We start from the raw sequence: 13,932 nt of genomic DNA, 5'->3' as shown, positions 1-13,932 counted from the left end.
AATTTCGTTCCACTTCATGATTGTGTCCCACTTGTTGTTGATTCTTCACAAAAAATTACATTTTTATATCTTTATGTTTGAATCCTGAAATGTGGCAAAAGGTCGAAAAGTTCAAAGGGACCGGATACTTTCGCAAGGCACTGTACCTGCTGAGGGACAAATCAATTCAATTCCTGGGGTGTTGGTGTCATGATCCTTAAAAACAGGATGGGAAGAGGAGGAAGGAGAGGGATCTGACTCATCAGCTGCCAGTGAAACAACAGCAAAACTCATCACCAAGATTAGAGCAGAGGACACACACACACACACACACACACACACACACACACACACACACACAAAGATCTGCAGCATTTAGGACCGAAGAGTGAGAGATTAGCTGGGGTGAGCTGGGTGCCTATGAGCACTTCTCTACAGCAGAGGGCGCTCCATTTATACAGAACAGGCAGCTCCACAAAAGGAAAAGGTTACTAACATGCTCAACAGCACTTCAGCTGTGACTTGATTCAGTCGTGTTGATCTTTCATCATTCAGAAATACAAGGAAAATGCCGGGTAGCAGAAATGTACCCAGGGACAGAGAACAAACTAACCTTACTCCTCTGCTTTAAAGCTTCTGTGTGACAGTTTTCCATACAGATGTCCTTAATATTAAATTGCAGCCTTTTTCTTTGGTAGGTATATTTGGCATTTCAAATGTCACACACAGCAATCAACCAGATAGTATCTTTACTTCACTGCTTGCACATTGAAAAAATGTGCTTGTCTCCTTTTCCCCCATCAGCTGGAGTGTGGTGGCAGGTTGTTATTCCTTTAAGTAGGCTCATTATTTCCACATATTTCTTTAAAAAATAGACAGGCCTATATGAAACATTGATACAGGTTTTGCTTGCTGTCATCACTCCTGTTCATACTGGTCTTTAAGAGATCTCATCCTGATTAACGGGTGAAGTTAAGGCTTAATCATCCAGTTACTCAAATCTGAATAATCTAAAACATCATTATGCATATTTCAAACGACTGCGTGCTGCAGGCTGCTCTATGACACAAATGCCACCCCTGTCTGAATTGTTTTGCTTTGCATTCTCTTTTATTTGCTGTAGATGTGCAGTATATGTACAGAAATGTGATTTATTGTAGTTCATATTCTGTATATTATACAGTCACTTACAGTACTTTGTACAAAGTCACTACCTATGATAGTGATTTGATTTTCATAATGACTACAGCTACCCAGATTGGGTGGGTACATAATTTGTTCTTATTCTCTCATTCTTGTTTTTGTGTCTTTGTTTTCTATATGTCTATTTTGGTATGTGCATGTTCCATTAAAAAAGTTCTCCACTGATTTAGCATTGTCAGACTAATGATGGACAATTTAAAAAATCACAATCAATGCAGCAGAACCAGAGGTATTGTCTTTTTTATTCCATGCATTCTTCTTCCTTGTCAAAACCATGCACCTACATTACCCATAATGCACTCGACTGATGACAGTTCGGTGGGAGCAGTGTGCGAAATACCCGTCAATATTCAGGGGGGGGTCCCCATCTCCCAATTGTTGTGCAATACCGATCTAAATTTTCTCAATATGCAGTAGGCCTATAACTAGGGTTGGGTACCGAAACCTTCCTACGCAACCGGTAGGAATCGGACCGGGTTAGAACGCAAATTTTGGTTCTTCATTTTGGTTCCACTTAATGTGTCAACTGAAATATTTTCCCTCTGTCGCTCCGAAACGTAAAAATATCACACTTTCTCTGTAGTTCTACCGTAAGCTAGCTACCGTAAATGTAAGCTACTTTTAAAATGCCATATTTTCCCTCTGGGCTCACCAAAACGGACGTAAAAGTATATTAACCATTCACTGCATGTGATCGCTAAACATATTACACTTTTTCTGTTTTTCAAGAATTGGTTTAGATATTGGAATCATTTTAAAAGTACCGGTTTGGCATCGGAATCGTAAAAATCCAAACAATACCCAACCTTACCTATAACATTACAATATTTCATGGATGCAAGCCAAGACAATCAGACTATAGCCTACATGACAACACACACACTTAACAATTTTTGATAATCCGATATGCTATAGTATTCGTAAAGCAACACTGACATAGGAGGTTGCATTGGCTAAAGTTGTTTGGATGCATGTTGTTTTATAACAAGGAGAGGCAAAGTTGTGCATTACAATGCAGACATGACAATAATTGGCACCAATCTGGTGCACTTACAAGAGCAATCAACTGAATAAATGCCAGGTATAGCCTATCGGAGACTGGCACGCAATCCGAGCACTTGCAAATGAGAGCATGCAGTATGACCGATCGTGTGACATTATTTAACCATCCATCTACAGCAAATACGATCAGACAGATATATCATTGAACACATACACAAAGCACATTCGCCTAACCATGCAAACAGGCCATCTCTCAAATTGAAAAAAGCACCACGGCGATGCTGACAGACAGCCTACAACAAGCCAAACATCACCACGGCGGGTGCTCTTTCTCTCTCGCTCTCTCTCTCTCTCTCTCTCTCACTCTCTCTCTCTCACACACACACACACACACACACTCCAACTTCTCCAACTCCAAGGCTAGGCTGCTTCACTAAGACCACAACCAACCACAAGGCCTACATAGCCCAGTCCCTCCAGGATTTTGCGATGTCGCGATCACACCAAAAACGCGAATTCAGCCAATCATCGGGCATTTGGTGCGACTTGCAATTTTGACTAATCACCGCAACTTTTCTGCAAATTTGACCAATAACTGGAGTTTCCTGTGACTTCAACCAATCATAGCAGTCCCACGTGTCAGACTTTGTATCAGTATGTGACTCTGAGAGCCACTGACCAAGTGGGAGTGAGAACGGGTTGGCGTAACACGTGTACGTCGCTGAAGTCATTTCCTTGTTTCTGATATGAAGAGGAGACGTGTGTGACTCGAACATCTCACATTTACCATCAAAACGTACAGCGAAAGACTGCTCCTGCCAACCTGTATACATTTTAACATCAATCTACGCTGTAACGTTTTTTCACTTTTGAGTCGCTGAAAGCTGCTGCAGCTTTAATCCTGTCGGCTCTCTGCAGCGGGTGGGGCTGCAGCTCAGTTCCCCCCGCAACTGACGCACGCACACACAAACCACACACAGTGGATGCAGGAAAAACTGGAGAGGAGACATACAGGATGACCTAAACTAAGGACAGCTGTGCTCGTTATTGTAAGTAAATGATAAGTTAAAGTCCAATAAGTAACTTTATTTTATCAAACCATATGAATGTGTGTCCCAGGCCAGGATAGGAAATGAACTGACAATGTAAAGATCAACAAGCCACTGACACATATTGTATGTTCAAATTTGATTCATTCAATAAATTATTATTTTTTGTCTTAAATCCACCAGCCTTTTTCATATTATACCAACATTTGCAGCATCCTGAGCCTTTTTGGTTACTAGGAAAACTCAGCCCAGAGTAATTTTATTCTCACCAAAACAAGTTTCCTTTCTATTTTTAAAGAACTATATATATATATAAAAAAAAAAAAAAAAATCGCAACTTTTTTTGCAACTTTCACTATCTCTCGCAACTTCATTGCAACAAAAATACAAAAGACATCGCAACTTTTATCGCAATTTTTTACAGACATTTTGGGCTGCAACAATCTAAAAAAAAGGCCTCAAATCCTGAAGGGACTGATAACCATGCAGTATGCCGAAGCCAGAAAGGACACATGCACAGTCACACACACTCATCTTATGCACAACAATCAGTTCTATCATCACAGTTCGGGAGGGTGTCTTTTTCTTTCATCTGGGCTATTTCCACTGACCTTGTGTGGGTCTGGCTGTCCCTGTGTGTAGCCTCTTTGCTGCAGAGCTAGTAACATCACCGTTGATCCATTCTGCGAGGTGTAAACCCGGTCCCTTTTCTGCCTTTTCTGAGAGTAGCAACATTTTTCCTTTTCTACACACTAAACAGTGTAAAATCAAACATATTTGTGAATAAATGTTTTTAATTCTGAATACTGGACATGGTGGGCCTAAAAACATTTTAGTGACCATTAGTGACAATAATTTTTTTTTACAAAATTTGAGACCTCCTTCAAATTTTGCTTTTGAGGCTTTCAGGGGGTCTCATGGGTTAATCGGGGGGGTTGACCCCCCCCGGAACCCCCTGTATTTCGCACACTGGGAGGGAGACTTGCGTGTGTCATGCTAGCAGCAGTGGCTAATGTAGCCTCGATTCTGAAGCAAAGTTGAGGAGCTTCACAACCCTACATTTTCAAACTTGATGTCTTTGGCCCCAACTGACACTGATACATGTCCTCAAGTGATGTCACTTGAGTCAGACTTCACACAGCTTCCTCTGGAGACACAAAAGGTTTAACTCAACTTGTGTACATATGCTCTCCCAAACACCTTTAATGTATAAAATTGGTGGAGTTCCACTTTGAAGGAAAAAGAGTTAACTGCCAATATAAAACCAAGATTCACACTGTTTTTTCAGTAAAATTAGGATTGAGTAAAAGGAAAGAAAAGAAGGTGAAAGAAAGACACTGAGACTGACTAAAAAACAGAAGGAGAGGGAAACAGCCAGTGTGGTGATGTAGATATCCTCTGGCAACTGTGTGTGTGTGTGTGTGTGTGTGTGTGTGTGTGTGTGTGTGTGTGTGTGTGTGTGTGTCTGTCAGAGTAAGAGTGTGTGATGTAAAGTAAAATGCCTTGTCTCATCTTCTACATGCATCTGAGTGACATTCCATACTTCCCCTACTGTGTTATCCTGGTATGTGTACTATACACAATCTTATTTAATTGTATTATCATTTGCCACACACACACATACACACACACACACACACACACACACACACACACACACACACACCATGAAGACACAAACACACAATTATTATCATCACTACCAACATTGCAAAGAGAAAGGTGGGGCATGTTCACATGGATCCACCCGCACCCACAGCAAAGGATTGTTGTTGTGATGTTCGTTCAGCGCTGCAGCATTTTTTCTTCTTTCCTTTCCATCCCACTGCCCAACATGCTCCCAAAACAAAAGCAACGATTGCATTTAGACCAGCAAAGTGTCTTTAGAACTAAATTCCCCCCTCAGATGGTTCAGGCTGCTAAATAGATATAGAAATAATGTACTATCTAATCCTAAAAGTTACCGCTGTCTGTGCAATATATTTATTATCTATCACAACCTACCTCCCCTTGTTTTATGATTAAAGTTGGTATACGACGTTGTCTGTGGTTGACTGTGTGTGATTTACATGTTATATATGGATGTGTGCAATATAGTTTCTTTAAAGCACCACTGGGAGGGGCATTCACAATTTTGTTGTATTCATTGTAATATATTTACAATAAAGCCTTCTTATCTTATCTTATCTCTTATCATACAGAACCATAAAGGGTTCATGGAGAGCTATTTTACCATAATTCTAAAGAGACATTAAATAAAGATGGTTCTTGGAAGGGCAATATAGGCTCTGTTCAGCAGGGCCGAGCGATATTTGAGTGTTTCTTTAGTTAGTGATGTGACTGCCTTCTGCAGTTAGATCAATATTCATTCCACATAAAGCTGAAACACTCATTCTGATGAATTATATTTTTACATATCAAAACTTTGTAGATATGTTATATTTTTATGTTTTCACGATATAATGATAACATGATGTCATGAAAAAGCCACAAAACAGCAATAACAGCAGGCTTAAGATTGATAAATATCCTGTTATTAATTCAGGAAAATTGTATGTGTATACCAATATTTTTTTAAATGAAAATCACAATGTAAAATGTTGACACTGCCTACAAGAATAAAATTATTCTTGATTTTATTCAAACTTCCTCCTAAATTATTGTTTTTTAATTCAAAAAGTCGAATAGTTTGAGTTGCTGCAGTTCCATACAGAAGCATTAAAACCATGTGTCATAAATTACAGGAGCTGGATAATAATGAATAATAATTTGATAGAAATTATGTCTACGGATAGGAGTTTCCATTTTAAATGGATGTATTTGAACCGATCATCAGTCTTAGCGTTGACCCTGTGGTAAGAAACTTACAGCGACACTTGGCACAGCGTCCCTTGTTGTTCTCCAGCGGTTTGAGGGTCTGGCTGACAGATCGTCTCTGCCCACTCTCCCTCAGCCGAGCGGCCTCCTCTTTGGTGTACTCCCCGAAATCCTCGCTGTAGCGTCCATACTTCTGGAAACCGACACAGTAAGGTTATTAGCTTAAATATTCAATGTACAAACACATTCCACAGGCCCTTCCCACAAGCAAAAACAGAGAGAACATTTATTTTATTTTATTTTATTTTTTTCCAAAAGAGAAATTCATTGATTTGGCATTTAAACAACCATATTGCTGGTTCAGCATCTTCTTCACTAATCAAATATGGCCACTATGTGAATAAAGTGAGTTGGTGAAAGAATCAGAGCGATATATAGAGAAACTGGTGTGGCAGAGAGAGAGAGACAGTAGCAAAGACAGATACAGTGCAGTGCTGCTAACTGGCTGTGGTTACTTTTCTTAAAGTTACATTGTGTAAGAATTTCTCCCATCTAGCAGTGAAATTGTATATGACAACCAACTAAGATTTTAAGATTTAAGATTTATTTATTTTGATTAGGACATTAAATTATAAATTATGCACATTAATCAACATTTCTGTAAATGCACCAGTCGTAAATTAGCCAGCCGGCTAATTTTCAACTGTAGTCCTAGTTGCATGCATGTCTTTCATGGTGGAAAGAAACTGGAGCACCCGGAGAAAACCCACGCAAGCACAGGGAGAACATGCAAACTCCACACAGAAAGGCCTGGGAGGACCTGGTTTCAAACCCAGAACCTTCTCGCTGTGAGGTAGAAGTGCTAACCACTGAGCCACTGCGCTGCCTGACTGAAAGTTTCTTTCTTACCCCTCCCATTCCGATCACATTTTAACTCTTATCTCTTATTATTATTCCAAGAAGTACGACTTCGTCCGTGAGTGTTCCTTCCAGTGTAATAATAGTTTTACGTTTTTCGTTATTTTGGTACCATTTCATTGCTAACATCAGCTATAAGGTTCCCAAACGAATGCAAGCTAATGTTAGTAAAGTATCAGCGTGATCCTCCATCTTCAACAGGCTTTAAATCTGCCGGCATTCGCGAGTAATCTCCCCCTGGCATTTGTCACGGTGCCACTGAGTGTAAAAGCGCGAAACGCGGAGGTATGTCCCTCTTTGGCTAACGTATTTTAAAGATGGAGGCACAACATGGCAGAATACATACGAGCGACTCACTCATAATGATTCTGAATGGCAGATTCTACGCTTACGAGAATACTTTGATTAGTTGGTGGAGGTAATTACATATGAATGAGCACATATGTGCGAAAGAACAAAGGGTTTTTTGCTAAGAATCAACTCCAAACATTACACAATGGAGCTTTAAACCTTATCATAACCTGGAGTACCTCTGGACCATCACGGCCCCCATAAAGGTCAGAGGTCAGAAAAAGAATACATATTTACAAAGATAAAAGTTGTCTTTTTACTTCAGGGAAACACACACACACACACCCTCACAGATTCAGCATGAACCGAATAACTCAACTCATTGGCTCCAGCTATTCAAACTTTACTGTGACCCCAGCACAACAATCCACACACACAAACAACAAAGTACTCTTAAACACACACACAAATACACACATACAAAAGAAGTCAAGTGAGCAATACACGAGACAGGAAGCGCCAAGTTTTGCACTGTTGTTAAGGAAAAAGCACAAGAAGAAGCACAACTCATTTCACATACGTGAAGAATGTTTGGGAAATTTTGATAACTTACACAGAAGCATTTAATGAACACTCAATTGAGTGCCGTCCCAACTCTCTGAAGTTCCTGTCTTCCTGAAGGTGTATTTAAACTCATGCTGGAGGCGTTACGTTTAGCTGAACTTTTAATGTAAATTAAGATATTGCAGGTACCTAATCACAGATGCTAAAGCCTAGTTCAGCCTATCTTTCTCTCTCTCTCTCTCTAGGAAGTATGCTCTATCTAGGAAGTGTGGCAGGCCCATCAACCTCCAAAAGGAGACAGTCCTGAAAAAATACATTCCCTTATCATGCAGCTGTCTACACACCTTGAATCTGTAGAGAGAAAAACATACATACATGAACAGGTTTGGTTATTAGAGACTGACCGAATAGTCTCGTCCCCTGACCTGTGACCTATGAATGACCTGATGTTGTCTAAGTTTTCCATTTGTCTCATCATACCGCAACATGGTGTTTCTGAAAATTCCACAACACTGTACACCACCCAGACACCAGCTCCCTCTTAAATAATTTCCTCTTGGCCACCCGTCACAACAAAGCGAGGTATTTAAACCCACCTCAACAAAATCGCCAAGGCTTTTCATTAATTTCATTTCAGCAGCATGAGAGTTGCTGATGAGACATATTTCTTTTCCTGGGATTAGAAAAATAAACGCGTGTAAAGACTTTGATTTGTGCCAGGTCCTGCCTGCAAGATGTCAGAAGCCCTTCCTTCCAGCAGCACATCGACGACCTCGCCACCTGGTTCGACGGCAGCTTCCTTGACCTTAATGTCAGAAAGAGCAAAGAGCTGTGTGGGAGTAGGCAGCTCGTCTTTCAGCCTTTTATTATGAAGGGGAAAGGAAGTGGAGCAGGACACTCAATTTAAATATCTTGGAACAATTATTGACATTAAATTGGAAAAGTGGGTACAAAAAGTCATTTGTGCCCTCTACTGTGACCATCCTGAACAGAGACATAATAAACGATGCAGCTGTTGAAAATGTATTTTATGTATTTTATCTGCCGTTCACTGTCCGTTTTCCTGTATTGCGTCTGGCGTCGTGAAGCTGTAGTGCATCATCCAGGTGGGAGCTACACATTGGTGGTGGTAGAGAGTTATAGCCCCCCCCCCCCACCCCCCAAAGCGCTTTGAGTGATGATAAAGCGCTATATAAATGTAATGAGTTATTATTATTATTATTATTATTATTATTATTATTATTGTCAGGATGCCAAAGGCAAATTTCCATTTCATGTAATGTAATGGCCAATAATGTTGTCTCATCTTATTTTATCAACACACAGCATATTTTGAGCTTCCTAGAATACAGTCCAAACCCTGTGGTGCACAGTTGAAGTCCACAGTGTTAGTGTTAAGTGTCATATGGAAACAGGGGATGATTGAATATACAGTCCTGTACTGTAGCCTCATTCCTAAATGTGTAGTGTTAAACTATCCAACTTCATAAGAGTCTATCTGCATGTGAGAGGGCCCAGAGTGTATCAGACTACATTTGCTCGTACTAAACAGATCCAAATCTGCTGTTTTTCAAATGAAATACAGTCTGTCTGGCATATTTTCAGCTGAATTTGCATGTCTACAGTGGACATACATCATTGTATTCCATTGTATTTGCAATGAAAAATTAATAAAAACATTTAAAAAAATTTCAAAATGACAAAAAAAAAAAAATCATCATATTACACATATTACGTCTATCGTCCACACCAACACAGGGGCATGGGTTTGAGGTGGCACCAATGGAATCAATTCCATGCTTAAAAAGTAACAATTCGGATTTAGAGTCAAGGGTGGAGACTAGAGCTGTCACTTTTCTCAAAATCAAGTCAAAACGAATACAAAGTAAAAGAGAATTAATTCGAACTAATTCAAACTTTTATGAAATTAGAATGCTCTATTGCTGAAGTGTTTCTGAAAATTAAAAAATGACCAAAAATAAGGATAACATTGCCTAAATATGAGTAATACTCATGGACTTCTGATGTCAGAACTCAGACAAAGACTTAATCTGAAATAGCTGACAAAATCAACAGTAGGCTGCATGGTATAAACAAACAAAGACTTTCAAGCTCTATATGTTGCCTTTCTTTCCAATGGTTGTGTACAGTACACAGCAAAGCAAAACTTACACTGCTATTTCTACATGTCCAGATTGACTAAATCTCCATGCATGTCAGGACAAAACAGACCCTAGAAGCAGGCTTACATATCTTGGAACCTGGCCCCTATGGTCTGACGGATGCTGACAATGCTAAACCCTGAATGATGAACAGAGATTTACTTGGAACCTTGCAAATACCGTCTGCCATGTACACAAACAGGAGGCATGCTGCTGGCTAAATTTAGCCACACACACACACACACACAAACACACACACACACACACACACACACACACACACACACACACACTGTTGTGTTATTGGGGTCAACAATCACAGAAGGTTGACTGGGCGGTACAGGATTTTAAATTGTAGAACTGTCAGTCAAAACAGAGGATCAAGGACATTTACCTATGGCAGTATCATTCCCCAGAGAGGATGGGTTCAAGTTAAACTGTCAGAATACATGTCTGACGGGTCCTCATCGCAACCATGCTGTGAAAAGGTCAACTATGCTGTTGCAACCCTGTCCTGTGCAAGTCCCTGTCAAACATGCTTGGTATTTGTAAAGCTTTGCCAATTGTGACACAAGGGTCAATACAATTCCAGCAGCCTCTCTGTCACTGGTACCAGCACTAACAAACAAAAGTGACTGTTAAATTGTCTAATAACGCCTGAATTGAACCCCCCAAATTGACGCTTAATTCGGAGGTACTGCGTTCAACAATTTTCAGCTTTCCAAAGGCAGACAATATAACAACCATGCCCACTTGAAGCAACAGTCGGCCACGTGTGCGGAGGTGTGATAGTAGGCAGGGTTTGAACGTCTTCCTTAAATTCTTTTTTTGTTCTCCGCAGAACTACTTCTGTCACCTTCTATGTGTGTAATTACAGTGGGGGGGGGGGTTATTGCTAAACTCTAACCACAGTCTGCTCAGCAGCAGTCCATGTGGACCAAACTCTTTTTCTGGCTTTAACCACAACCTGCTGAACACTGTGAATTTACAGCACTTTGTTCAAATGCTAACACACTGCTGTCAAAACTGTTAACACACATGCAAAACAGAATAGATTTCAGCCTGCTGCATTTCAAACACTGCTGATTGCAATTTCAGCTGGAAGCATAAGCAGGTGTCTTGTTTGACTTGTTGGTGAACATAACACCTAGTAAGAATAAAACAGTTATACATTGTACCATATGAGAGAAGAAGTTAAAAGAGCAAAGATGCCAATATGTCCAGGTAAGATGTCTGAGGTTACATACACAGCTATAAAAAATGTGAATAACACTACCTTTACCGCAGTAAAACGGCGCACTTACTGTTTTTCAGAAAGTAATGGAGGTGGAAGCAATGGAAACGCCACATTCATTTGTATTTATAGATGATGCAGGTGCATGGCAAGCCAGGTCATCCAGTGTGATGATGAAAACATGTGGCCTGATGCTGGAGAGAGGCAGGATTAGCCCCACAATTCTTTGTTACTATTACGTACCTTTAGTTTGTTAGTTTTTGGTGTTTGGCAGTGTGTTCTGAGTGACAGTGTGTGTTGACATGATGAGGACTGTTGTGCTGTTTTGCTGTACTGAGCCTGTTTTGAGACGTGTGTGAAGAGTTGTGTTGTATGAAATGAGTTTTGCAGGTGATGTGAACTGTTTAGCTGAGGTGACTGTTGGTAATGCAGACTGTGGTCAGAGTTCTGTACATGTGGCTTCAGTTGTGACCACTGTTGTTTAGCAATACAAAAAAAACTGTAAAAAGTAATGTGTAGATAGTCTCATGTTAGCTTACAGGAACGTTTCTGATCAGTTCAACATAGTTGGGCAGACAGATTTCAAAATTAGAAAGGGAAAGGGAACGTTTTTACATTAAATAGGTAAGAACTGAAACCAAAATATTTTCGAAGCAAAAAAACATCTTTATTTTCAAATATAATACATATTATCTTGCTTACTGCACAAGTTGGCTGTATGTTGTTTTGTACTTGGGTTGAATGTACAGTACTACTGTTAGATTATTCTCAGGCAATATGATTACAACTACATCAATAATTATGTGATGATTTTGCAGGAAATCCTCTTGTTAGACAGACTTCCACCCTTCCATAAAGTTATTTACATTTTATTTTCATCATTTATGCCTTTTGACAAGTTTAACCATACTTTTGAGCACAAGCTCAACACTATGCACGTGTTGACTCTTTCGTAACCACTGATCTAGACCACACTTCACTTTAAAGAATAGATGAGCAAGAACAAAAAGCTTTCTGATAAATCTTAAAAATGTACAGCTGGTTCCAATGCAAAACACTTTCTCAATACCAAACCGTACTCGGTAGAAATGATTAATTGAATGACAAGCCTTAAAATCACTCGCCAGATCCATGTCAAATTCCAATGTGGGAGTAGGAAAGGAACAAAGATTAACAAAAAAATCAAGAAGGGAAACATTTGGGGGGCGATTTGGGGTTTCTTCCGCATTTATCACCACATTTTTTAAAATTCAAAACAGACATCATAAAGTCACTTTCTAATTTGCAATTTTGACAATATACACTGCTTTCTTAAAGTGCATGGAAGCACAGTGCAATGGAGTTTGGCCAAAATCTCTCCATACAGGAGACTAGACTGACTGGACAGGATTGCAAATTTCAGATGCTATGATAATAAGCCCCTTTACTGTTGTAACACTAGCTAAAGACATTCAACGTGAGGACTGAGACAATATAGAAACGTGTCCTTAGTTACTTATATCACCAATTACACAGCGACTTCCCACAAGCCTCTGTCACTTTCACGTGAGTGTACAAGGGGGTTAAACTTTGCTTAAAATCTGACAACTTATAGTTCACCCTCGGTCAGCAAAAGCACACACTCAAGTACAAACTTCACAAATAACAGAGATAGAGACACTGTTTCATTCGACATATGCAAATTTCACCAACACACATTTATTTCATTTAAATATAACTTTTGACCACAATTTGCTTGCTATCATGTAATTAGTAGATGCATACAATTAGCCAGCAGCGTTAAGAATAAAGATTTGTCAGTGGAGTCTGGCTTCCCTCTTAATGCCATGAGACTGCACGTACTGTGTGCCCAGTGAACAAAGTTCAGACAGGCAACAAGACAAACTTACCAGAGTTTGTTCATACTGCAGCGCCCGCTGGTCCGACCCGTCCCCTGCCATGGCTCGGCTGTCTCTACCCGGCAACTTGATGAAATGTTTTTAAGCTTGAAAGTGAGAGAAAATTGACAGCGATGTCTCTCTGTGTGTTGGACAGTGATTAAAGCATTGGACTGACTTTAGTTTCTGTCACAGCAAGGCTGTTCTAATTGTTGACCTACTCACACACTTATTGTGTTGAAATGGAAAGCATCTTGTAGTTTTGTAGCGTTCAGCTCAGGATAGACTTCCCTGTAATTGTTTCACATCGCTGCAAAAGAACATCAAACACTTCAGTTTCTCAGAATCACGTTTCTGAAGCGCAAATTAAATCAAGCATGGGTATGCCCCAACTACACTTAGTTGGGGCATAGAGTGTGCCATTTGTAAGTCCACACCACTCTGGGAAATAGGGGTGGGCACAGGGTGATGCAAGGTAGGTCATAACATTAAACAATCCTTTTAGTTTTAATACTAGCAGCATGGCTTTTTGGATGGGGATGTTTCTCTGTCTATCAGTCATTCCACTATTAGTCCAAACTGAAATATCTCCATAACTATTTGATGGGTGGCCAAGAAATTGTTTACCGACATTCAAGGTGACTACCTACATATATCCAGGGTGCCCAAGAATAAAGCATACTGACTTGGTGAGCCTCTAACCTTTCATCTACAGTAGTGCCTTCCAACAGGAGATACATTTCAATAATCCAGTCAAATATCTTAACATCTACTGGATGGTTTGGCCCATAATTATGAATGGTTTCCAGTTGACATATCCTGATGACTTTGTTGAT

At 39.9% G+C, this 13,932-nt stretch overlaps 1 protein-coding gene across 4 annotated transcripts in view; it reads right to left on the bottom strand.

Annotated features, from left to right (window-relative positions):
- Nucleotides 1-13,394, bottom strand: part of LOC116038903 (chloride channel protein 2-like) — a 62,724-nt gene extending 49,330 nt beyond the window's left edge. For 3 of the 4 annotated variants that reach the window (XM_036001499.1, XM_031283612.2, XM_036001497.1), the window contains exons 1-2: nucleotides 13,109-13,394; nucleotides 6,102-6,243 (exon numbers count right to left, since the gene is read on the bottom strand). In XM_036001499.1, the coding sequence (XP_035857392.1) occupies nucleotides 6,102-6,243; nucleotides 13,109-13,159 (193 nt within the window). In that variant the 5' untranslated portion in view covers nucleotides 13,160-13,394. The remainder of the gene's footprint in view (nucleotides 1-6,101; nucleotides 6,244-13,108) is intronic. The other variant, XM_036001498.1, reaches the window with a different exon arrangement.
- Nucleotides 13,395-13,932: the final 538 nt, after the last annotated feature.

Source organism: Sander lucioperca, chromosome 5 (assembly GCF_008315115.2).
Source record: "Sander lucioperca isolate FBNREF2018 chromosome 5, SLUC_FBN_1.2, whole genome shotgun sequence".
NCBI classification, from domain to species: Eukaryota; Metazoa; Chordata; class Actinopteri; order Perciformes; family Percidae; genus Sander; species Sander lucioperca.
Note: the sequence above shows the minus strand (reverse complement) of the source record. Positions and strands in the feature narration are given on the sequence as shown.